At 51.4% G+C, this 25,561-nt stretch overlaps 1 protein-coding gene and 1 long non-coding RNA gene across 2 annotated transcripts; one reads left to right on the top strand and one right to left on the bottom strand.

Annotated features, from left to right (window-relative positions):
- Positions 1-430: 430 nt before the first annotated feature.
- Positions 431-13,428, bottom strand: EFNB1 (ephrin B1). Its single transcript, XM_038587615.1, has 5 exons — positions 12,501-13,428; positions 3,698-3,975; positions 2,816-2,908; positions 2,482-2,610; positions 431-2,322 (listed from the first exon to the last, which is right to left on the bottom strand). Exons 1-5 carry the CDS (start codon positions 12,626-12,628, stop codon positions 1,910-1,912), a joined length of 1,041 nt encoding a protein of 346 aa, XP_038443543.1. The 5' UTR covers positions 12,629-13,428; the 3' UTR covers positions 431-1,909.
- Positions 13,429-13,539: 111 nt separating this feature from the next.
- On the top strand, positions 13,540-19,679 carry LOC119868452. Its single transcript, XR_005386305.1, has 3 exons — positions 13,540-13,932; positions 14,430-14,553; positions 19,569-19,679. It is a non-coding gene; the product is annotated as an uncharacterized LOC119868452 (long non-coding RNA).
- The last annotated feature ends 5,882 nt before the right edge of the window (positions 19,680-25,561 follow it).

Genomic DNA, 25,561 nt, shown 5'->3' with positions numbered 1-25,561 from the left:
CAGGTTCCAGATGTAGTTCCAGCCAGGTGGTGGCAGTACCGGCAGACACACCCAGGTCCCCATGGGAACTCCCCTCCCCCATCAACTCTCTCTAGCTGGGCCTAATGACAGACTGGGCAGATGCTCATGGCCTATGCTACAGAGGTCACAGGGTGGACAGGGAAGGGGAAATGGTCACTGGCTCCAGCCAAACAAGAGGATAGGGGGAGAACAGGAAAGGCATAGGACACTTGAAACATCTTGTTCCACTAGGAAAACCATCCTCTTCCCATACCTGTCCAGATCTTCAGTGGTTTGAGTACAGGAAATCTCTCTCTCCCTCCCTCCCTCTCTCTCTCTCATACACATATACACACACACACACACACACACACATACACACACTCACACACACCTCATTCCCCAACATCATGACACCATTTTACACCCATTTCTCCATGTGGTTAATTTTTTTTTTTAGTTCTCATTTTTTCTAAGAAAAAAGCAACAGGAAAATAATTCAGAGTTTATACAAAACATCTTTACATTATTTTTTTCCAAAAAGACTAGTATTTACACAAATGGCAACAGAAACAAAAACAAAAAAACCCTCCCAACTGCCACCTGGAAGGGGCTGGCTGTTTTGCTCCCTCTCCCACCTGGCACTGGGGTGGGCAGCTGGCCAGGAGGCAGCGTGGAGGTGGATGGTGTAAGGCCCAGCTCCTTCCTTGGCCACTCTGGGAGTGCCTGCAAAGCTCACTCAAGTGGCAGTCTGTTAGCAGCCGTGCTGGCAAGGAGCCAGGGTCAAAGTGCACGGCGTGCTGGCCCAGCCCTGGGCAGCCTCTTCCTCTTTCCAAGTCCCAGCCTAAGATTGGAGGGACCAGCAGAAGCTGGGTTGAGGGGGCACCCACCCGTGCTAGAGCCCAGAAAAGGAGCAGGCCACCTGGCCTTATACCCGCTTAGGTCTCTGCCCTGGGCCTCTGTTTCCCCACCAGGCCAAGAGATGCCAAAGATGAGGAGAGAATAGGGTGGGGAGGGGGAGGGGGAACTCCCAGCTCTGCAGGGCAAATAGCCACCTGGGCACCTCACCTCCCTCCACCCCCATGAGGTCATCTGCCTGCAGCAGCTCTCCTGTTCCCCAGGCAACAGCCAATTAAGACGTTAATTACCGTGAGAGTGAGGGAGGCAGGAGAAGCCCAAGAATCCCACAAGGAAGAGATTTTTTTTTTTTTTTTGGTGGAAGGGTGGCAGCCAGTACCCCATTGCCAAGATCAGCTTTGTAGAAGGAGGGTCAGGAGGGTAGGGTGAGAGCTTTGCCCAGTGGTACTCTCGTCTTCCCTCATGGGCAAGAACAGCTCTGGCCTGCCACCCCTCTCCTAAATACCAAGGAGTTTATAAAAGAAATGCCATCCTATACTTCCTGGCTGGCCATGTCCCACCCCAGTTCCCTTAAACTGGGCTGGGCCAGGCCCAGAAAGCCTAAGGAGGGGCTGCCTTTTACATTTTTCTTTAAAAAACAGATGAAAATGAGTTGACAGCTACAAAATGAAGACAAAAACATTAAAAACAGTGATGATAGCGGACGAACAGTCCTGGGAAGTGGGGAGAGGGAATGGTGGGGGGCAGGGCCAGAGGGGCATTTTCCTACCCACTGTCCATCAGCATCCAACCCTGCCCTCCAAGGGGCGCCCCTGCAGAGCCCAGAGGCCTGGCCGGAGGGGGAAGGCACGAGAGCATGGGGGCCGGGGGCACAAGCGCCCCCCTCCGAAGCCCAGGGGGGCAGGGTGAAAGGGGGGATTATAAAAGCCAAGAAACTACAAAACTAAATACAAAGGTGGGCACAGCTGGTCAGGGAAGGGAGTGTGGGGGAGAAAGAAGAGGTGCAGTCCTGGCTGACTGTCCCTTGGGGGCCCGAGGCCGCCCTGGGCTCTCAGACCTTGTAGTAGATGTTCGCTGGGCTCTGCGGTGGCATCTCTTGGACGATGTAGACGGGGTGCCCGTAGTCCCCACTCACCTTCTCGTAGTGGGGGCAGTAGTTGTTCTCTGTAGTCCGTAAGGGGATGATGATGTCGCTGGGCTCTGTGCCTGCTGTGCCACTGCCCCCCTTGGGACTGGCCAGGGTACTGAGTGAGAGGGCAGGCGCCCGCTGCTGGGTGTGCTTCCGATGCCGCTTGCGCAGCTTTAGTAGCAGAACCGTCAGGAAGATGATGATGAGCAGGAAGATGACACAGCCAGCACCGACGGCAGCGAACAAAGCTACCTTGGAGTTGAAGAAGCTATCAGGGTCCCCACTGCCACCTCCGCTCGCACCTGGGCCGCTTTTCTCTTCCTGGTTCACAGTCTCTGAGGAAGGAGACAGGAGGAGAGAAATGATCAGCCAGGGGTCCCCGGGCCACAAGGCCCATTTCAGCCTGCGTTCTTTTCCGCCTTTCTTTAGAGACAGGGCCTGAAAAGGCAGCTAAGCAATGGCTTCTGCCCTCTGGCAGACACCTATACACTCACCGTGCTTGCCGTCAGAGTCACCCAGGGAGCCCCGGCCGCTGGGGGCCTGTGTGGCCGTCTTGATAGTGTTGTCCGCATCCTTGCTGGGCCGGCTGGTGGTCAGCTGCTCAGGCGTCACAGCATTGGGGTCTGGGGGGTGGGGAGAGGTAAGGTGAGGGGAAGACCCCACTAGCATAGGTGCCTCAGTCATCTAGCACAAGCCAACAGTGACCTGTATTATCAGACCTCAGACACTCTGACCCTATTGTCCCTCCCCTACTCCCAAACACACCCATACCCGGCCAGGGATATCTGGTGCCAAGGCTTAATGGGAGCCCTCGCACTGGTCACTCACCTTGCCCCACCTTCATGACAATCTTCATGGTGCGTGTACGGCACACACCTCCCTCCCGGTTTTCCAGTCCTTCCAGGCTCCCATTAGATGTAGCTGTAGCAAGAGGCCAGAGAAGTCAGGGGGAGAGAAACGTCTGTCCACACTACCTAGAAATCCGAGTGCTGTCTCAGCCCGGAAGAACAGAACCTGGAGTGGGGGGAGTGATGAGGAGCCCCCACCCACCTGTGAACTTCTGCTTATCTTCCTCGCGCTGGGAAAAGAGTAGCTAGCCAGGCCCAGCCCGTGTCAGAAACCAGCGCTTCGCCCAAGGGTGCTGCTCCTTTATCGTGACCAGGCCTTTACCCTTCTTTCTCAGTGGACACTAAGGTATCTTCTCATTGGGCGATGTTGCTTAGAGGCAAAACCATTAGAACTGGAATCATGGGGGAGGCTTCTATACAGACTGGAAGGAATCCAGTCAGGTGAACTGAGCTGGAGTCCCAATGGCTGGAGTTCCTAACTCCCTGAGTGACATAGGGCAAGAGGCTCCTTTGTCTCTTGGGGTCAGTGTCCCAGGAAGAGAAAGGCTGAATAGCCAGCCAATCCCAAGGGGTTCTCTGCCAACTCTGCCATTCTCAAGATCAGACCTTACGTAAGCCAAGAAAATGAGAAAGGGCACCGGGAATTGGAGTCTTTTCCCACCCACCTCCTAGAGCTAAGGTGAACTGACAGCCATCCCCTGGTGAATGTTAGGGCCAGAATTCTAAAGCCAGGCTGGAAGGAGAGCACGCCAGGTATTAGAGGGGACCAGACCAGGATAGGCCGTGTGCTGACTCACTGCACTACCTAGAAGCTCCTACTGCTACAAGGTAAGAAAGAACCATATGATGGGAAGGGACTCACAGGTAATGTAGTAATCATGGTGCTTCTTAAACTCCAGGCCCATGTAGTTGGGGCTGAACTCTTGGAACTTAATGGTGAAGCGGATTTCCTGCTCTGGCCTATTGCAGGTGACTAGCACGTTGGGGTCAAGCACAGTGCTGCAAGCAGCTGCCTGCTCAGGCCGCACCAGGTACAGCTTGTAGTACTCGTAGGGCCGCCCTGCTTCTGCTCGGGGGCAGATGATGTCCAGCTTGTCTCCAATCTTTGGGTAGATCACCAGGCCCTTCCCACTCAGGAACCTGCCCAGAAGGGAAGACATGGTCAGCCTCAGGGTCAGGGGTCCTGAGCCATCTCCCGAATCAGGGGCACAAGCGATGAGGGCCAGGCTGAGCCTACTGGATGGAGATGGTAAAAATAGGCATTCTGTCCTTCCGTCATCCTCAGGCTGGGGGTGATGAGAGAGAATCACACTGCCAGGAAGGTGTGGAAGGGGTGGCCCATGGGCAAGGCTGCCAGGCTTTGACTGCTTGGCAGGGTGGGGCAATGCCTAGCTGGGGGAGCCCTTTGTCCTAATGTGGCATTTCCACAGGGGGTGATGTGGCCCTCTGCCTGGAGGTGGCAGCCCTGTCCCCTTCCCACCCCCATCACACTCACATTCCTTCAGAGCCACTGCTACCATCTCCCCAGCACATATATGTGTGTGTGCACACATGTGCATGCACACATACACGTACACACACACCCATATGCACACAAGCCCACACATGCCTTAGCCACCACCCTGTGGCTCCCAGACAACAACTGGGGGAGCTCAACCTGTCTAGGACCCATGCTTTCTCTCCCATCCTTGCTAATCTTGGACATGATGGAAAGATAGGAATAGGCATCACCTGGAACCAAGGGGTAATGGGCACAGTCTCTGGCCAGGTATGACTCCTCCACACAGCTCTCCCCTCCACTCCCCACACCCACAGCCCAACATCTCATAGGGGAACCCATCTAACCCCCAGAATGCAAGAACCCGAGTCCTCAGACTTGACCAGTCTCAGTCCTAAAAAGAACAGAGGGAGGGGAGATGGGACTCAAGCATGGACAATAGATCACGTAAGATAGGGCCCCAGGAACCTCACACATCTGCGTTCCAAACCCCCACCTCCACACTGCCTCTGTTCCAGATCCTGAGAGAGATGGACAATGCCTCCTGATCCAGGTTCATCTTCCAATCTTGAAGGCCAGGCATAGGGAATAGCAGGGGGAGGGCAGCCACTGAAGCCCACCTAGCCATATCACTCCATCCTTGCCTAAGCACACAGTAAAACAGTGGTGCTATCTTGGCCATTTCTGAGCCTGGGCAGGTTGAAGCTTGGAGCAAGGCAATAACATACAGGAAGAAGAAAGCAGACAGACTTTGGAATCAGACAGATCCAGCCCTTCCTAGCTCCGCAACACTGGATGAGCTACCCAATCTCCCTGAGTTTCAGCTTCCTCACTTATACACTGGCATTGGTAAGAGCCCCATGCCCCTAGGACTCTGGAGGGGGAACAATGGTGCATGCAGAGTGCCTAGCACAGAGTAGGTACTCAACGGGTTTGACTCCTGCTTAGAAACAGCCTGGTCTACCAAGAGGCAAGAGGCCAGATACTAACAGCAAGTACCTAATGAGTCCAGTCTTGGGGTTTTCTGGTGGGGTGGGGGAGGCAGGGGGAAGAGGAAGATAAGTTATGGCCCCATCCTCAAGGATTGTCTGCTGTGATGTCAGAAAAGTAAAAATGGTGCACGCTTTAGCAATAGAAAGTACCAGGCTAGGCCATCTGCAGGTTATGCGGAAGGATAGTGGTTCAAACCACAAGGGCTGGAGGCAGTGAGAGGAATGGTCAGAGATGGTTCCTCAGAAGGAATGGAATAAAGTGGGTCCTGGGTGAGGAATAAGATGTTAACACAGAGAGAGTGGACAAGAGTGGCTGGAACACTACCCCCAGGCCAGTGACTGACCCCACTGTTAGTAGAGAGAAGCAGACAAAGAGGAGGAAAAGCTCAGCTAGGGCCAGACTGGAAGGCCTTGAGGGTCACAACAAGCAGTGTGGGTTTCATCCCGCTGGAGACAGACCTTCTGGCAAAGACAATGATGGGTTGAAAGCAGGGCTTCAAGAGAACAAAGTTGACAGGAGAAGAGCATGGCTCTACTTCCTGGGGGCCCATTGGCACAGGAGGGACTACAAGGCACATGGACCTACTGGGAGCTCAGTGCCCTCACTCATGGGAGGCAAATGATACACCAGGAGGTGAGTCTAGACCAAGCCAATGAAGAAAGGCAGCCCTCCCTCTATGTTTAATGAGGCTTCAACAAGCTGGGGCCTGCCACCTTGCTATACAGAAGGATAAAAAGCACAAGAAGGTCTTTCCCTCAGTACCTAGCTTTAGTGCGCTCCAGAGGTCCAGAAAGGAGGCAGGCATGGGATGAAGCCCTTACAAACATTTAAGAGGGAACGCCGTCAGCCTACGCACCACAAAAAGGTGAGAAGTTTCACCAAATAGTTCCTGAGGCATTTGTTTTTTTCATTTTCCAATCCTCACACTGGTTCTACCCAGACACCAGGATCAGATAACTTCTAACTTCTTGAGAGCCAGAGGAGCCTTTCAGATCCACTCAGTCCAGGCTCCTCATGTGAGGCGGTGAGTGATCAGATGAATGCTCCTATTGAAGAGAGGTGCTCAAAGCCAACCAGAGGAGGCTATCCCCATCCAGGATGTTAATCCCTAGGGGTCTAAGAAGACCTAAGGCATTGGCTGAATCCTTGTATAGCTGTCAACAAGACCCTACATGGAAGTGACAGCAGGTACACAGAGGGCTTGTAAAGGGGTACAGGCCAGCTCACTTTTCTCAACACTTGGCCCTGGCTTTCTCACCAGGGAGTGTTAGCTGTTCTGAGCACATCTATGGCCACTCTGGCCCTGGAGCTCTGCAACTGAAACACAGGGCTTTCAGCTACTTGGGGTTCTACCTTGAATCCAGAGATGTTGAGGAAACAGATGTTTATATAGTGTATGGAGGAGGAGGAAGAAAGAGGACTATTGCCCCTAACACCCCTCAGACTCTCTTCAACCTCAGCGATGGCTTCATAAATATTCATAAGGTCATTTGCATAGCAGCTGGCAGAGGGGAAACTCACCTTCCCCTAAAGTGCAGAAGGGAGAGAAGCCTGATGAAACCTGCCTTCCCTGACCCTGATCCCCCATAATGGTGCCTTCTCAGCATTTTCTCCAACACCAGGAAAACTGCTTCTTGGCCTGTGAGAAGCCCAGGAAAGGGGCAAGGGGACCTAATGGGTGGGTATATAGCCTGTGAGAGCACAGCCTGAAACCAGGTACAACACCAGTCATACCTTACAGAAGGGTGGGGGACCCTGCAGGTTTCCCTTAATACATATCAGGTTAGGAGTAGGGACAACTGAGGAGCAGGGAGAGATTGTCCCCAAGTTAAAACTCTTTATACCCTACTTCTCAAAAACTACTACTTCCCCCCATTATCTAGCCAAGCTTTCTTGCCTGGGGCCACCCCCAGACAAAGCCCTTTTCTGGAAAATAAGGGGATTGACAAGGCCCAGCAGGAAGCCTGAAGCAGGTCGCTATGGTAACCCCTGAGGCCTTCCCTCCTTAGCTCCTGATAGCCCCGGGACCCCAGTGAGCCACCCCAGGGAGTAAAGAGACTTGGGGGAGGCAGCCCAAGCATTCCACCTCCTGTCTTATGGCCTACCTCTTCCCTTCCACCCTAGCCCAAGTCTCTCTCTCAGCCTTTCTACTGAGCCAAGAAATGCGGCCATGACTGCTAATAAAAATCTCTGTATGTGAGGAGCCTGAAGGGTCTGGGGCAGTAGCCTGGTCAGAGGCTTACAGCCCTCCTGCTTCTTTTGTCCAGCTGAGCCCCTCTCTACCCAAACACATACAGTCTGCAATGGGCCCAGCCTGCAGCTGTGGGGGTCACCTCCAGAAAGGTGCCCATGTTCTACGAGGCCCACACTCCCTTCCCTTTCACCCTTCCCACAGGCTCTAGGAACCTGTGGTCAGAGGGTGGCTGAAGGGAGAGCCTGGTCCCAGGTCACGCCAGTCCAAGTTTGGTAGAAGACTCTAGCTGAGCCATGGCCTTGATTCAGTGACCCCAGCAGCACTGTGCCTGCACCTGCAGAGTGGCAGGACAAGTAAAAGACGGACCCCCAAGCCAGAGCTCAAGTCTGCTCTCATCCCAGCAAGGGTGGGGAGCCCCCAAATTAAAGGCTCCTCTTTCATTCCCCCAGCTCCACCCAGGCCCCCGAGGCGGCAGGAGCAGGCCTGGCGTGTCCCAGCAGTGCCCGCCCAGGCGTGGGTGGGCAGGAACAGTGGCTGGGTCCTGGCACACACAGCACTGTCAGAGGCAGGGAAGCCAGGAGAGTCGTAGAGGAAGTCACCCTCCCCACCTACACTGCACTATGCCCTCCCCTCTGCCCCATCAGGCTAATACTTGGGTCCACTGGGGGGTGGGGACTTAACATCCCTTTCCTTGTTTGCTTTCTGTGGGATCCCTGAGAGGGAGTGAGATTCTTGGCCCAGAGAGGAACCAAAGGTGCTGTTCAGAGCCCAGGAGAGAGTGCCAGGCAGTGAGCTGACTTCTAGTTCAGATCATCCAAGCAGGCTGCCTGCCCTCAGAGGCAGACCTAGCAAAATCAAATGAGGAAGCCAGAGTACCACTCATCCCACGCAAGTAGGGCCTGAGTCACAAGGACAGATGCACACACACCTGTGAGGTAAGAGGGGAACCCAGGGGCAGGGAGCTGGCACCTCTTTTCCAAACCCCACCTTGAATTCCTATCTCTCTTAGATTCCAAGGTAGCAGGATGGCATGGAAAGAATGGTACATGGCAAGCTCTACCCCCTATGTGCTGAGTTTAGACAAGTTGCTTCCGTCTTCTACGCCGGGCCTTCTAATCTGGAAATGGGGACAATTTGCACTCCCGAGGGCTGTTGGGAACAACCAATGAACTTACGCAGGAGGATGCTTTGGAAGTAGCAAGGTGCCACCTGACTGTTGTTGGTTAGCCTACCAAACAGTACCATTTAGAAGTAAGAAGCTACAGGAGCTTCTGATCCTGGCTGCTAGCACCTCCACCCAAATGACCACCATGAAAACACACACAGGAGAGGCTTCTACGGTTCCCAGGGCCAGGAGTCCAGAATGTGGCTGGTGAGCATCCCCCCACCTCAGCCCCCCTAATGATCACAGAGTGGACCCTCCCACACACCTGGTGTTCTCATGGCAACCAGCAGCTCCTGGATGGCCTACCCCTTCCAAGGTCCCAATCCCAGAAAATGGTGGTATCCAGGGCTTTACCCATCCCCATCCACCTGAGCTGATGAGGCGGTGGAGAGCCTGAAGAGACACAGGGAGTCCTTGAGTTAGCCCCCACCCCAGCCTCACAGGCCCTTCTTGCCCTGGCCTGGCTGCCTGGGGTGGGGGTGGAGAGGGAGGGGAACAGGAAACTTTAGGAGCTGCTGGGTTCCTATCACTCTCAAGCCCCCACCTGTGGCCAATCAGCCACAGAGTAGAAGAGGTCAGGTCCCTAGCCGCCCCAGAAAAGGGCCCCCAGAGCTGGCCTCCCCAGGACTGTGAGTTGGAACAGCTGTGAGGGGGCTGGGGCCAACATTTTGGCTTGTAGCAGGCAAGCCTGGGTTGGGGTCTGCAGCTGCCCCCACCCATGCTGGATGGAGTCAAGGGTCTGGACACCAAGCTGAACCCCCCACCCCCACCCCCTTATAGGGAAGGTGTAATGTGATCTCCGGCACATTCCCACTCCCTGGAGGTGGGGGAACCTGAGTGGGGGGCAGGAAGGGGTCAGAATGGGACTGAGAGACTGAACTGCAGCAGCTGGACTTGGCTGAGGACTCAAGTGTGAGGCCTGCCGGCTGCCCCAAGCTCTCAGGGGAAGAGGCTGGGGGAGGGGGCCGCTCCGGGACCTTCCATCACAGTCCCCAACCCACCCAAGCATGTGCATACACTCCAGTTTTTCCCAACCTGTAGTGGGACTCAACCTGCTTCCCCACCCAGTACTCATCAGGCAAATCTGACAAGAGGGGCCAAGGAGGCAGAAGCTTTTGCCACACAGGGACCTCCATGCTGAAAGACCCCAGCACCAATTTGGGGAAAGAGCCTGGAAGTCTTAAGCTAGCCCTTCCGGATCCCCTCTCCCCATCAGGGCTAGGGCTGCAAGCACCCTAGAACCTGGAAACATACCCCCAGCCCCACCACTTCTTTATTTTGATTTTTTCCCCAAGAAGGAAGCAATTAAGCAAGGTTTATAGGCACTGGGAGATTCGGGAGGGGGGGGGTGTAGTGCCAGCTTCTGACAAGGCTGAGGAAAGAGACCAAAAAGCAGAGAGGAAGAGGGGAGGGACGAGAAAAATAAGCCTGTGAGGGAGAGCATGGGCATGTGCGAGAAACAAAAGGACTTGAGCAAAAGAGGCAGAGAGTGACTAAGTGAGAGGGAGTGTGAAAAAGAGAGAGAGCAGATGAACCTAGCTGGAGAGGGAAGGTGAGCACAGCTAGAAGAGGGTGTGAGAGGGCGAGCAGACACCACAGACTGGACTGGAGAGGAAGAACTCTGCCAGGAGGCAAAGAGGAGACAGACAGGGAGAGATTGTTTATTTGAAAGGCTGTGGCAGCCTGAGGGTTGGATGCTGTGGTAAAGGCAGCCCCCAGAGCTCCAGTGGAGCTGAGGACAGTGCCTCCCTCCTGGCTTCCTTGCCCCCCCCCCCATGCACCAACACACACAGACCCTGGGGCATGGATGGAACTGGGGAGGTTGTATGCTGGGACACCAGGATCAGTCCTCCACTATTCTCAGGATCTGCTCAATTACAGGATGGAATTTGTGCAGGTCCTACTGAGTCCTCAGCCACCAGCACCCCTGTGCCCCCAGATGCCTGCCCTCGGCCTGAAGTGGACGGTGAGGTGGGTAGAACCCAAAAACCTATAAACTGGTCCAGAGCACTTAAGGCTCAAGACACAAAATGGGAGAAGCTCAGAGAGATGTTATTTCTCCCAGCACCTCCCCCCAACTCTGCAGGAGGGCTCCTTTCCAGCTGCGGAGCTGCCTGCTATCTCTGGTTAGAGACCTGAGAGAGCAATTAGGTCACTCCCATGAGCCCCTATAATGGGCTACCCCAGGCAAATTTCAGCTATCCTGGCTCAAGAGAGAGCATTTCCAGCCTCTACATCCCCTGTAAGCAGGGGAGGAACAACCTTTCCCCTTGGGTTAAGCAGCTCAGGGCACCCAGACTATCTCAACTCCCTGCTGTTAGAAGAGAGCTGTGATCCGTTTGGCTTCTGGGTGGGGGAGAAATTCTTGTCAATCCCTTTCCTTGTACCTTGTTCCCTTTCTGGAACCCTCAACACTGACCTTGTTTTAGCCATCCTACAAACCCATAAATAGGACCCTATCTTAACCCAAGGAGAATAGAACTAGAGACACTGCCATCTCCCACTCCAAGGCTGAGAGGAGCACTGTCCCTGGAACCTAAGAGGCCAAGGCAGGCAGGAGCCCAGGAAGTTAGCCCAGGAGCCCAGGAGACTGAACAGAAAGAGATCCCAGATACAAAAATCAGAGCACAGAGGGCAGGCCAAAGCCCCCCAGTTTTCCAAGTAGGGGTATTTACACATTGCCAGGATCTCCACAAAACAGGAAGAGCAATCTTGACCCTGGATTCCAACCCCAGTGCCGAATGCCAAAAGAGTAAAAGGTCCATGGGTCACTTCACAGCCCCAACGACTCTTCACCTTTTCACGAACAGCCCAGAAACCACTGAGCCACCGCCCTAAAAGGTGTGTGTGTTGTTTGGGGGTGGGGGGAATTGTGAAGGCAAAGGAGGAGGAAGAAAAGAAAGGATCTCCTTTACAGAGCTACATCCCCATCCCCTTGGGAAAAGCTATGCATAGCTCCCCAATCTGAGGGACATAGGGTGGGGGGCCACCAGACCCGCCTGGGCAGGAATCCTTGGACCCCCACCCACCTCCGTCACTAGCTCGCCAGCTCGGACGCCACTCTCTGCCTGGGCTGGCCCTCGAAGCTCTGCCGCTGCTCCACTGGACCCCCGACAGGCGCTGGATCGAACCCCCCCCCCAAACAAATCCCCCTCCCACTCCGCCCCTCTCCACCCGCCGCCTTTGTGAGCCCGGGAGCGACGCCCGCCTTTCCGCGGCCCCGGCAGGGAGAAAAGAGCGGCTAGAAGAGACGGCAAAGCGAAAAGCTAGGGAGGCAAAGAGGGAAGAAAGAGAAATGAAAATGGGAGAAGCCCGAATGGGGGTACGGGCGCTGCCACCCTCCCCAAGCGCAGAGTCCCGCGCCGCGGTCCCTTCACAGCTAAACGAACGAGAAGCCTGCGTTCCGGTCTCGTCCCCCACCCATATCAAGCTCGCTCCTCCAGCGGCTCTCAGAGAAAACCGCCACGTTCCCAGGGGCCCCATGGGGGAATGCGTTCTCTCTCCCACCCCGCTCTCGGGTGCGCCCTCGAGCGCCTGGACTCCCAGCTCCGCCCGGCGCGACCGTCCCGACTCGATCCGGGACATGCGGAGGAGAGGGTGGGGAAGCCAAGGGGTCGCAACCCAGCCGAATGCCCCCGCTCCACCCTGCCGCACCCTGCCCCGCCCGCCCGCAGGAAAACACACTCGAAAACGCCAGAGACAAAATGGGGCGCAGCTCCTCTTTGGAACACCTCCCCACACGCACTCGGGGGCGCGTGGCCTTACCCAGCAGGACTGCCTCCCACCCCAGGGACTAGAGCCAATAAGTTACTCACTTGGGGTTGAGGGAGCTCCAGGACACGGGTTCCAGGTTCTTGGCCAGCGGCGTGGCGAGCCGGCACAGCGCCAACACGACCATCGCCACAAGCCACTTGCTGAGCCAACGCTGCCCAGGCCGGGCCATCTTCCCGGGAGCAGGCTGCACTTAGAATCCCCTGGCGCCTCCTCAGCAAAGCGGCCTCGCCTTCCTGTGCTGCGCTGCGCTCTGAACCGCTCAGGCGCCCATCCTCCGCTGTCGCCGGCCTTGAAGTGCTCCCCTCCCGCCGGCTCCCACGTCGCTCTTCTCTGCCCGGCGGGCCAAGACGACTCACTGGGCAGCCGTCCCCAACCCGGGCATGGGCCGTGGTCTCCGAGGGTTCGCTCCCCTGGTCTCTCCGCCGCACGAGGCGCGACGGGGGCTCTGCGCCCCCGGGTGATCCGGCCCAATTCCGCTTGGCTCCCCGAGACTGTTCGGGACTGCGTGCCCCCTCCTTGACTGGGTCTCCCCGCCGAGGACTCGGTGGCCGCCCCGACGCCTCGACCGTCCCAGGATCGACGCCCCTCGGAAGAAGTGGCAGTCTCCCCACAACGCAAACTCAGTCCGGCGGCCCCCGGCTGGGTCGCCCTGTCACGGTCTCCGTTCCTCCAGGCCACACTGGGACTCTGGGCTGCGAGCCCCCCGACAGCTTCTACTTCAGCGGGGGCCCCGTTTACCGTACTTAGAAGAGCGAGAAGACGCAACCAAGAGAGCTAGTCCCATCAGTTTATGCTTCTGAAGCCTCGGCCGGGTAGCCCCGCAGCCCCGTCGCCGAGTCCCAGCTCCCCAGCGATTGCGCCCGAAGGTCCAGTGCGAGCCAGTGCGAGCCTCACACACCTCCCACTGCTGTCCAGCGCGCATAGACTCCGTCGGCTGCCGCTGAGCTGTCTACTCCCCTGCTCAGGCGAACGCAAGGCCAACCCTACTCCTCCCGGCCAATAGTAAGCTCCGTCTCGGGGTCCTTGTCCCATGCCACGCCCCCGAACGGGAAGGGGGCGGGGCTTCTGGGAGCTCTTAAGGACGCCGTGCTCTAGATGGCACCAATCTGAGAGTGCGGCTCCTGCGGTTAGGGGTGGGTCCGGTTTAGTCCTGTTCCCAGAGCGCTCAGCCCGTGGGAAGTTGGCGTTCTTCTAGGGCTGTCGGCCTGCTCTCCTGCTCTCCTGCTCTCCTCCCGCGCGCCTAGTCAACACTCTGGCCCACTGACCTGGGACAGACAGGCTTTGTCACAAGTATCCCAGGAAACTACTCCCATTCTCTTTACACAGGAGCCCTGAAGTCCTCCTCTATGCCCACCTCTGTGGCAAAAGTAGCCTGTTTGCTCCCCGTCCCATCCCACAGAGGATCCTCCTTCTTGTCTCGCCATGCAGTGTCTGCTTGCACTTGGACCTGGAGTCCTAAACATACGGATAGCGGTAGGTGCTGGAGACTCAGAGAGGTCAAGTACGGGATGGAGGTGGGTGGGAGGTGAGTTATTCGCTTCTGAGGACCAGGCCATCGGAATCTCAGCTTTGGGGGAGAGCCTTGTGAGGCCCGGGAGCGCAAATTTAGAGTCTTGTCCTGTCTAAAGGATCAGGCAAGGCCTCAGAATAGGCCAGCGGGGATGAGAGGACACCTCGATAACGAAAGACATCTCGAGGGCAAAGAGGAAAAGGCACAGGCAGACGCCTTTTGAAAAAGCAGAAGCGGGCATCCTGGCCCCAGGACGCCAGATTCCAGCCCCTCCCGGCCTTGCCATCTGGGTCTTTGTCTCCCAGCCCGGGCCCATTCTCCCCGCCCCTCCTCGCTTCCTTGCTTACAACTTTGGCTCCATCCCATAGCTCAGACCCTCCCGGCCCGGCCCGCTCTCGTGGTCCGACCCCAACAGGCATACACCCACGTGCTAATGTCTCCCCCTACTGATCTTCCATAGCACTGCGGGAGCCCTGGAGAAATTGGAAGCTCTCACCCAGGAGCCTGGCACACATAAACCCAGCGCTTGACTTGAACACAAGACGTGGGACAGACGTGGTGGCCTTGGCAAGGACCGCGTTCTGGTATGGGGAGGGAGGGAGAGCACTAGGAGGAAGATCAGGCTTTGGAGTTGGCTTTGGGACTGCCAAGGATAGAGTTTCCTTGCTGCTTTTTGATGGAGATAATTAGATGAGCAACATTCCCAAAGTGCTCTGCCATTTACACTGCTTCATGTTCTTATCCCACTCAAGTAGGAGTTTCTCCCTGGGTCCTATAATGATCTCTTCCTGTATTTGGGGAGGGGGGAATAAGGAACTAGACCCTTCCTACTTTTAGGGACAAGTCTACAGGGTGAAAGGGATCTGGGTGGCTAGGGACCAGGAGGAACTATGACGGGTCTCTCGGCTGACAGCTGGACCCCTTATCGGGGTGTGAACAGAGAGATGAGAACAAGGTAAAAGGGCACATCAATAATACAGCTTGGAAACTAGGATTCCTTGAAGTGTGTACATGGCACCTGAGTATGGAAAAAAGCCTGCTGCTTACCGAGTGCCTACTCTGTACTAAGAACCAAGTTAGATGAGTTTCCTCACATAGTACCTTGAGATAAGTCCCACTCCCCCCATTTCACATAAGAGGGAGGATAAGGCTCTAGGAGGAGAAGGAGCTCCACTGAGGTCATTGAGCTAATCAGTGGCAGAAGCAGGGTGTTCCCCTCCCCCAGGCTTATCTGTCTCCAAAGCCTATACCAGTTCCAACACCTGTACCATACTGACTTGCCACATGTTCAGCTCCTTCTCATTTACTTGCTTGCATAATTGATTAGAAGCTAGTTCATGCTTGGAAGGCAGCAGCCTTCAGGATGGCCAGGACTCTACTCTGTCCACAGGTTTCTAGGCCTGGAAAGTTCATCTGTGTTCCTGGTGACATCTCCAAATTCCCACCTAAAAGCACCCCACCGACCCCAGAACCAGCCTCAGATTCTGCCACCAGCGTGCCTCAGTTCCCCTTGGGAGGCAAGCTCAGGACCAAGTAGGGGATGGGGGAGATGAGGCTATGGTCCCAGCAATTCCTGAGTGTGTGTTTGCACACCTAGCTCTGGGTGAGGAGGGCAGCAGAGGAAAGAGGAGAAGACTCTTTATGTCTAGGCCTGCTCTACTTGCTGGTCACCCCTGATCACAGCACAACCTTTCTGCCTCAATCTGTCCATTCAAACTATAGGGGCCTCAATAGCAGGACTGGGCCTACTCTGCCACAGCCAGGGCCAGTGACTCCAGGTCCCCACCTCCTGTCCCACCCCAGCTGGGCCTCAGGTGTAACAATGCAGGCCCCTGTGGTAGGGAAAAATGACTCTCCACGGGAGCCAGAGAAGAATTTGGGATCTGTGGGTCACGTGGGTCCTCTTTTATCCAAGCCTCCCAGATCAGTATCACCAAACACATACACACATACACACACACACACACACATACTCTTCAAGGTTCAAGTCTACCAGTGTTTCCTGAGTACTGGTGCTAGCCTCTGAGCCAGGCCTACCCTGGTGACCCAAAGAAGAGCCCCATCACACCCTGCCTCTGAGGAGCTCCAAGCATACCAAAATCTATACGTGGGGACTTCCCAGACCATGCAGCCCCCAGAGAACTACAGAGAAGTTCCTTCTGAGCTTGGCTTCCCACACCCATGGGAGGCAGGGAGGTATAAACTTCAAAGCCACAGATTTCACCGCTTACTAGCTATATCTCCTTGGGCAAGTCACTTTGTTTCTGTGTGCTCCAGTTAATCCATCTATAATTTGGAGATCATCCCTCCTGCACAGAGCTGTGGTGAGGGGTGGATGAAATAATGTACAGCAAGGGCTTAGCACCATGCCTGGCCCATCATGGTGCTCATTCTATGGAAACTCATTCTTCCACAGAGACACCCTCATTCTCATTCCTACTCACACAGGTTCTTGCTTTTGCCTGTTCACTCACATTGTGTGTGCAAAAGCACAGTTTTTTAGCCTCTCTTGTGTTTTCACACAAAAGTACATAGTCATACAAGAACACTTGGCAATTCATGTCAACACCAGGTGGCAGGCCTGGTTTCTGCTCCCGTGGAGCCTAGAGTCTAACCCTGACATTTTCTCATATCACTGTTACATATACAAGCCCTCATATTCTGTGGCCCCTGTCCTTGCCCACCTTGCACTCTGAGATAAGAGATGTGAACTGATTTACCTAAGGCCACACAGCCAGGAAGTAGAAAAGTCAGGATTTTAGCCTAGGCAATTGAGCTACACAGTTTGTGATGTAACTGATGTAACTCCTGTAGACTCTCAGGAGTCTACACTGCTATCCCCAGGGCTCTGGAAAGGAGTGTGTGTCAAGGGGTGAGTCTTGTACACCAAAAGGTCAGGGAAAAGGAAGCCTACTGCTGAGGCCCAGGGCAATGTAAGCTGGAACAACCAGTGAGGCTGGCAACACTCTGTTGTATCTATAGTCATCCCCGGCCTGCCCTAGGTCTCCTGTCTGTTCCCTCAAAGACCCACAGCCTCTGCAGGTACCCTCCTCACAGACACACACAGCCAGTCCCTACAGGGAGAGGGAGAGCTGAATTTCTTGAACACCCACTATATGCCAGGCACTGTAGCTGGGTACTTTCACCTTTGGTGCTATATTATCTTAGTTTAATTCTCACAACATCCCTGACATAGACATTGATAGGCCTACTCTGGAGATGAGACAAACAGGCCCCAGGCTCCAACTGTCTGCCTCTTCCATGCCCTCTCTTACCCGGCTGGTTCATTCCCACCATCCATTTCTCTCCTGTTCTGCCCTCTGCCTTCAGTGCTCTCCTATCTGAGATCTGCTGGAGTCTATGTTGGACCCAGGCTGTCCTCCCTCCCCTACCAATACCTAGTTTCTCCCAAATCACTCTTTCACTGGGTTAGTGTCAGGGCAAACCCAGGATGGGGTTGGAGCCCTCCTGCTCTTCCTCCTGCCCTCTCCTGGATGCACCACATCCCAGGACTAGGTCAGACCAAGCCCCCGGTAGACAAACCTTGCAAGTCTAGTTTCACTGCAGCCATAAAAATTTTCAGTGGCCGGTGAAGGAGGAGGTGGTCCCCAATGCCGACGGTTCGACCAGACTCTCAATGCCCAGTCCCTGCCCCAGTTTCACACCTGGTTTACAGGTGTTTGCCTTGGGATCACCTTGATCTTCCAGGTGTCAGCCTGGCCCCTGCTCACGCTATCCACAGGATACTGGGAATAGGAGGAGCTGTCTTCTTGAGATGGCCCTGCCCCCTCCCTCCCTCTCTCTTTATCCTCTCCTTATTCCACTTTACCCTACTGTGGACTTCTAGAAATCTGTCGCAAACCTTCAGGCCCTATATAGGCAAATGACCTGCCCCTGTCCCTGAGAAGAGCCTAGAACAGCACATCTGAGAGACAGAGCATGGATCTGAACTGCAGCTGATACCTTGGGTTCCTTAGAAGCCTCACTTTTGACATCCTTGCCCTCCTGTGTGGCACTGATCTGGACTCAGCTTCCTCTAGCCTCCCTCCTGTCTTGTGTTCTCTGGTCCAGCAGGGGGCAGTCTAGGGAGGGAAGGAAATCCCACCACACTCCTGTTACCTGGAGAGTATGCAAAGCAAGGCTGGGCCATTTGTCAACTGTCAAAGTCTCAGGAATTTGGGGGAAGGGAAGCAGTAGCTGTCCTCACCTGTCTTTGACCCCATCCTACCTCCCCATCTCAGAAAGCCAGTAGGCCTTGGGATGGATGATGCTGGCTGGAGAAATAGCATCTTTGCCCAGTCCTGCTCCAAGCAGAGCAAACTCTGGACAACCCAAGGAGCACAGGGAAGGGTAGCTGCTTCCTTATCTCTCCAGTCCCACTAGATCTGACCTCTCAGCAGCCTATGAGGTAACTTCTCATGAAGGTTAAAAGGTCAAGTCCTGGGCTTCCTTGACTGATAAACCCAGGTCAACTGGCAGAGAGGTCATGAGCCCCTGGGAACATCCTGAGGACACATAGTCATTGACAGATACATGGCACACAGGCCCGTCGGCCCCCAGCTGCCCCTTAGCCAACCCAGCCAGGATCTCTGACATCTCCCCTCCCTACTCACAACTTAGTCCTGCTTGCTTTAGAGACCTTCCATCCTACCTTCGGTCCAGTCAGGAGGGTCCCAGTGCTTCCTCCTGGGCACAGTGTATCTACCAGTCAGCACACGGTTTCCTTCTAAGCCATTGGTCTCTCCACCTAGCCTTTTTCCATCCTGCCCCCACCATGCCTCTACCTCCCCAGAGGGCTGCCTGACTCAGGGTTAGGATAAGACTCCAATTAAGGAACGACCCAGCAGCTTCCGTATAGGAAGTCAGCTTCTTGGGGGAACATAAATTTCCTGGGTCTGGCTCGTTTTTCTTTCACAGACCCTCTCTGAAACACAAAATAGAGCCCTACAGCAGCCCCCAACCTCAAGAGGAATTTTGTTCCTTGGACTGGTGTCCTGGGAAAGGATGGGGAAGTCGGGAAGCTGGGGGGCTTCTGACGCTTCTGAAGAGTGTCATAGGGGATTGAAGCTCTAAAGACATGGGAGGGAGGTGGTGGGATTTCAGAGGTGGGGAAATAAGGCATTAGGTAGGTTGTTGAATGAAAGGGATAGAGTCCCCAAGGAAATCCTCCCTCTCTGCGATAGTTTCCCTAGTTTTCAATCTCTGTCGACCCCCAGTGGCCAGCCCAGTATATGCATTCCCAAAGCTGACCTAGCACTAAATCTGGCCACTGCGGGCCCAATGGGAAGCAGGGGACACTGCCAGCTTTGGGTGCTGGCCTGGGCTAGGCTAAGCCAAGAACATCCTTCCTTCTCCTCCCCATCCTCCTTCCCAGTACTCTAAATCCAATCTATCCAGGCCTACCTTAGCACCCACCTCCTCTGGTCAGCCTTATTGTTAAGTCTTAGAAAACTTTCCTTCCTTTGAGCTCTATATCATGACTGTACTGCCTGTGACTGGCACTTGAATTTTCATTATTTGTGTACATCCCAACTCTCCCACTAAATACTAACCTGGGGCAGAAATCACTAACTGCTTATTCTTTACCCTCTGCATCAAGGTCAAGCACGAGGATGGGCATGTAGGAGGTGTGCAATAAACGTTAATGGTGATGATGATGATGATGATGTTGGTGACAGCTGCCATCTACTAAATTCCATGTACTTTGTACCCATTTTCTCATATAAAAGTCATTTTATGTACAGACCAGGCGACTAATGTTATCAGAAGTCAATTGACCTAAGCAACACCTCACATATAGTAAGTGGCAGACTCCAAGGCATGATGCCGGTTTCTCTGGCACCAAGATATTGATATCTCCATCTCCTACATACCATACACTACCTTTACCCTTGGAAGGGACATGGGGATGACTACAACTCAGTTCCTGACAACAAGGCATAGTGTGAGCCACAGCAAAGACGGTATGTTCCACAGAGCATGGAGGAACTGGCTCTGCATCCTTCCAATTGTTCTCTAGTTTGCTCATTTGACAGAGCAGATTGCCAAGCCCAGATGCAAGTCTCCCAGGTCCCATCACACAAGGAGACTGGGGCCAAAAAGGACACTTCTATGAACAGTGACTGCTTAAAAAAGTCAAGAACCCATTGCCGCAGAGGAAGAGTCCATCAGGCATTGCTAGCAGTAGAATACTCAGACTCATCCCAAGAACCAGCATGGGTCAGTTCAGTACACAAACACTGCTGGGCCTTCTCTGAGTCTGATGGGAGCTGGAATCTGAGAATTAAAGAGATGAGAGAGATATATGAGTTACTTCCCTTCTCTGCATGCTGTGCCCAGTTAGCTAACAGTCTTAGGCCACCAAGCACCACTGAGTAGAGCACCCACTGATCTGAACTTTCCTCTTTTCCATGATTTCCCTGAGCTATTTTGCCTTTCTCCAGCCCGGTGACCTAAGAAGAAACCGAGTCATCTCACTCCTGCCCTCCCTCCTTCCTGAAGTAAACTGTTTGCATGAAACTCCTTAAGTCACTCCATTTTCCTAGCAGTCCTTCATGCAAAGAGTACCTGCTGGGGCTGACAAGGAAAAGAGCCCATTGTGGGTGTCTGAGGTGGTTCAAGCTTCTCTTCCCTTGCCTGCCTCCACCACTAGGGTTCCAACAAGGCCCTGGCTGAGAGTGGGCAACCCTGGCAAGCAGGAGTCTTAGTTTCCCAAGCACATTCTGCAAGGAGCAGAGCTTTCAGGTTTCAGGTTGGACTTTCCACAGTTTATTAAGGGATTTCTTTTCTTTTCTTTTCTTTTCTTTTCTTTTCTTTTCTTTTCTTTTCTTTTCTTTTCTTTTCTTTTCTTTTCTCTTTTCTTTCTTTCTTTCTTTCTTTCTTTCTTTCTTTCTTTCTTTCTTTCTTTCTTTCTTTCTTTCTTTTTTTCTTGCCTAAGTGGATGACATTTTAAAAATGTCCAATGGGGATTCCTGGGTGGCTCAGCAGTTTGGCGCCTGCCTTCAGCCTAGGGCGTGATCCTGGGGACCCAGATCGAGTCCCACATCGGGCTTCCTGCATGGAGCCTGCTTCTCCCTCTGCCTGTCTCTGCCTCTCTCTCTCTCTCTCTCATGAATAAATGAATAACATCTTTTAAAATAAATAAAAATAAAAATGTCCAATATGGGCACCAAGGTGGCTCAGTTGGTTGTGTCTGACTTTGGCTCAGGTCATTTCAGAGTCCTGGGATCGAGCCCTGTGTCTGGCTTTTGTTCCAGTGGGGAGCCTGCTTTTCCATCTCCTTCTCCTTCTGCCTCTCCCCCCACTTGTGCTCTGTCTCACCCTCAAATAAATAAATACAGAAATTAATTATTAATTAAATCTCTAAAAAAGATAAAAATGTCCAGTCTGAAATGACCAAAGCTAGGCAATAGAGCACATGCCTCTGACTCTGAAACCTGTTTTTTCTCAGACGGGTGCAAAACAGAACTATTTCCCACAAGAAAACTCAGCCCTGCTAGCAGGGCCTCCCAGGGCCACTGCCGGGCAGAAGCATAGTGATCTTCCTCTAGGAGCGTATGTGCCCTCACCGGGCAACCCACCTTCCATCAGCAGCAAACATCCTCACTCCCAGCCTCGCTGATTGCTAAGACTGATGGATGTGCACATACCCTGCCACACAGAATATTTGCACTCCTGGAGCTCATTAGGGAAGTCGGGCTCACACACTGCCACCTAGCCCTTAGTAAAATGTGTACCTCCAGAAATAATGACTCCAAGAGCCTTGCCTGAAGGCGTGCAGTCCAGCAAGCTATCCTGACACCCTAAATGATCCCAGGGATAAAATCAGATCCCTGGGGTCAGTGGTGCTTGTTGGAGATCGTGGGAGCGCAAATCACTGCACATAAGTCAGTAGATCACCATGGGCGGGGCAAGGATGTCAAACAGTATTGGGTAGCCTGGTGACATTCACTGTAAGGGGTGGGAGCCTACTTCATAGAGCTATTGTGAGAGTTAAATGGGTAATATATGTGAACCATGTATACAGCATGCACCATGGATGTGTTAGCCCTTACTAATGGTCTTTTTGCCTTCTTCAAATATTTATTAGCCAATTTGTATTTCTTCTCAGCTTTACATATTCCTCTCTTTTGCCTTTTGGGTTTTTTTTTCTTAAATTAACTTGTAAGGGCAGTAGCGCCTGCCTTTGGCCCAGGGCGCGGTCCTGGAGTCCCGGGATCGAGTCCCGCGGCGGGCTCCCTGTGTGGGGCCTGCTTCTCCCTCTGCCTGTGTCTCTGCCTCTCTCTCTCTCTCTTTCACTCTCTCATGAATAAATAAATAAATCTTTAAAAAAAAGAAATGGAATATTTCCTACTTTGTTCCAAAAATAGTAGCTTGATAAGGATTTAAAGCAATGCTTGGTGTAATGTTTAAAAAAAAAGAATAAGTATTAAGAATATTAATTATTTCTTCAAATTCTCTTGGACTTGGAGCCCAAATTATTTTTATTATGTTTTTGCCTTTAAGATTATTTCTTATAACAGCTTTATTGAGATATAATTTACATACCATAAAATTCACCCCTTTAGAATGTACAAATCAGTAGGCTTTAGTATATTTGTATAGTTGTGCAAACATCATTATTATCTAATTTCAGAGTATTTCATCATGCCCTAAAATTCCATATACATTAACACCCACTCCCCATTCCACATACCTTTCTCCTCTCAGCTCCTAACTACTACTAATCTACGTTTTATCTTAGTGGACTTGCCCACTCTAAACATTTCATATAAATGGAATAATAAAATATGCCATCTTTTGTGACTGGCTCCTTTCACGTTAGCATAATGGGTTTTTTTTGTTTTTGTTTTTAAAGATCTTATTTATTTGAGAGAGAGAGAGAGAGCACAAGTGGGCGGAGGGGCGGAGGGATAGAGAGGAACAGACTCCTCGCTGAGCAGGGAGCCCGATGGGGGGCTCAATCCCAGGACCCCAGGACCATGACCTGAGCCAAAGGTAGATGACACCTAGGCACCCTGGCATAATGTTTTTGAAGTTTGTCCATACTGTAGTACATGTCAGTAGCTTCTCCGTTTTTATTGCCACATAATATTTCATTGCATGGATATATCACACAATGTTTAGGCATTCATCAGTTGATGGACATTTGGGTTATTTCTACATTTTAGATATTTTGAATAATGCTGCTATGAACATACATGCACAGGCTTTTGTGTGGACATATATATTTACATTTTTCTTGGTCTCATATACCTGGGAGTGGAATTCCTGGGTCATGTGGTAATTCTATGTGACTTTTTTAAAAAAATATTTTTTAAAAGATTTTTTATTTATTTATTCATGAGAGACAGAGAAAGAGGCAGAGACACAGGCAGAGGGAGAAGCAGGCTCCATGCAGGAGCCCGATGTGGGACTCGATCCTGAGACCCCAGGATCACACCCTGGGCCGAAGGCAGATGTTCAACCACTGAGCCACCCAGGCGTCCCTATCTGTGACTTTTTATATTTCCTTTCTTTTTGATTATAGTTAGGTTAGTGTGTGAAGTGGCATCTCAACATTTTCATGTGCTTATTGGAAATTTGTACATCTTATCTGGAGAAATGTCTATTCAGATACTTTACTCATTTTTACTTGGGTTATCTGTCCTTTTTTTGGGGGGGGGTTATCTGTCTTTTTAATGTTGAGTTCTAAATATACTTTATATATTATGGAGACAAGTCCCTTATCAGGTATATGATTTGCAAATATTTTCTCCCATTCTGTGGGTTGTCATTTCACTTTCTTGATATTGTCCTTAAAGCACATTGTTTTCTTTTGTTGCTTATGTTTTTGACGTCACGTCAAGAAACCACTGTATAACCCAAGGTCTCAAAGGTTTACTCCTAAGTTACTTCTAAGGGTTTTATAGTTTTAGCTCTTACATTTAGATCTTTGATCCATTTTGAGTTCATTTTGGTGTCTGATATGTGGTAGGAATCCAACCTAATTTTCTTTCTTTCTTTCTTTCTTTCTTTCTTTCTTTCTTTCTTTCTTTCTTTCTTTCTTTCTTTCTTTCTTTTTCAAGTGGATATTCAGGTATCCTAGCACTTTTGTTGAAAAGACTTTTCTGTCCTCATTGAATTGTCCTGACACCCTTGCTGAAATTCAATTAATCATATGTCGGAATATTTATTTGGGAGTTCTGTCATTCCATTGATCTACATGTCTATTCTTATGCCCATATTATACTGTCTTTATTACTATAGCTTTGGAGTGAGTTTTGAAATTGGAAAGTGTGAATCCTCTAACTTTGTTTTTCTCTTTCAAGATTGTTTTGCCTACCCAAGGTGCCTTGCATTCCATATGAATTTCATGATCTGCCTGTCAAATCTGCAAAACAAAGCCACCTGGGATTTTCATGGGAATTACATTGAAACTATAGATTAGCTTAAGAATTGAATTTAAAATATCAACTTTTCCAATTCCTGAACACAGAATATAACTTTCCACATAATTATATCTTTAACTTCTAGTTTTCAGATTACAAGTCTTGCACTACTTCTGTTAACTTTATTCCTGTATTATTCTTTTGAAGTTATCATACATGTGATTGTTTTCTTAATTTTATTTCAGATTGTTTGTTGCCAGTACAGAGAAATACACATTTTTGTACATTGATCTCCTTTCCTGAAACGTTGCTTAATTCATTTGTTACTTTTATAGGCTTTTAGTAGATTTGTTATATTTTTTTGTACATAAGACTATGTACTCTGCAAATAGCGATAAATATTTAGTTTTTCTCTCATTACCTGGATACCTTTTATTTATTTTTCTTGCTATATTGCCTTGGTTAGAGCCTCCAGTAAAATGTTGAGAAGAAGTGGCAAAAGCAGACATCCTTGTCTTATTCCTGAACTTAAGGAAGAAGAACTCAGCCTTTCACAATTAAGCAAGATGTTAGCTGTGAGTTTTTTTGGTAAATGTTCTTAATCTGGTTGAAAAAGTTCCCTTCTCATCCTAGTTTGTTGAGTTTGGGGGATTTTATTTATCATGACAGAATGACAAATTTTATCAAGCACTCTGTGTCTATTGAGATCATGTAGTTTTTGTCCTTAATTAATATGGCGTTTTAATTAATTAATAAGGTATTAAATAAACGTTTTATTCCAGGGATAAATTCCACAGATTCATAGTGCTTAATCGTGTTTATTGATATGTTACTGGATATGGTTTGGTCTGTAATTTTCTTATGATGTCTTTGTCTAGTTTTAATATTAATAATATTTACTTCATTGAGTTGAAAAGTATTCTCTTCTGGCATTAGGATTCCCCAAAGAAATAGAACCAATAGTATATAAAGAATTGGCTTATTCACCTGTGCAATAATGGAGACTGGTGAGTCCAAAATCTGCAGAGCTGATGTGCCAATTCAATTTGGGAGGTTGGCAGCTGCTGTAGAACCAGGAAGTGCTAATATCCCAGTTCAAAGGCCTTCAGGCAGGAAGAGATGATATTCTAGGTTGAAGGCTGGCAGGCAGGAAAATTCTTTTATTTGGGGCAAAATCAATGAGGCTGGGGAGATCAGCCTTTTATTCTATTCAGGTCTTCAA

The sequence above is a fragment of the Canis lupus genome, chromosome X (assembly GCF_011100685.1).
Source record: "Canis lupus familiaris isolate Mischka breed German Shepherd chromosome X, alternate assembly UU_Cfam_GSD_1.0, whole genome shotgun sequence".
NCBI lineage: Eukaryota > Metazoa > Chordata > Mammalia > Carnivora > Canidae > Canis > Canis lupus.
This window is presented reverse-complemented; position numbering and strand designations above follow the sequence as displayed.

What these genes read in the sequence shown, in the direction of transcription:
- EFNB1 (XM_038587615.1), bottom strand. Translation starts at nt 12,628, where the DNA reads ATGGCCCGGCCTGGGCAGCGTTGGCTCAGCAAGTGGCTTGTGGCGATG. An exon ending in CCATGATTACTACATTACCT is followed by an intron (nt 2,909 to 3,697) that starts GTGAGTCCCTTC and finishes CTCTTGCTACAG; the next exon opens with CTACATCTAATGGGAGCCTG. An exon ending in TGTCATGAAGGTGGGGCAAG is followed by an intron (nt 2,611 to 2,815) that starts GTGAGTGACCAG and finishes CCCACCCCCCAG; the next exon opens with ACCCCAATGCTGTGACGCCT.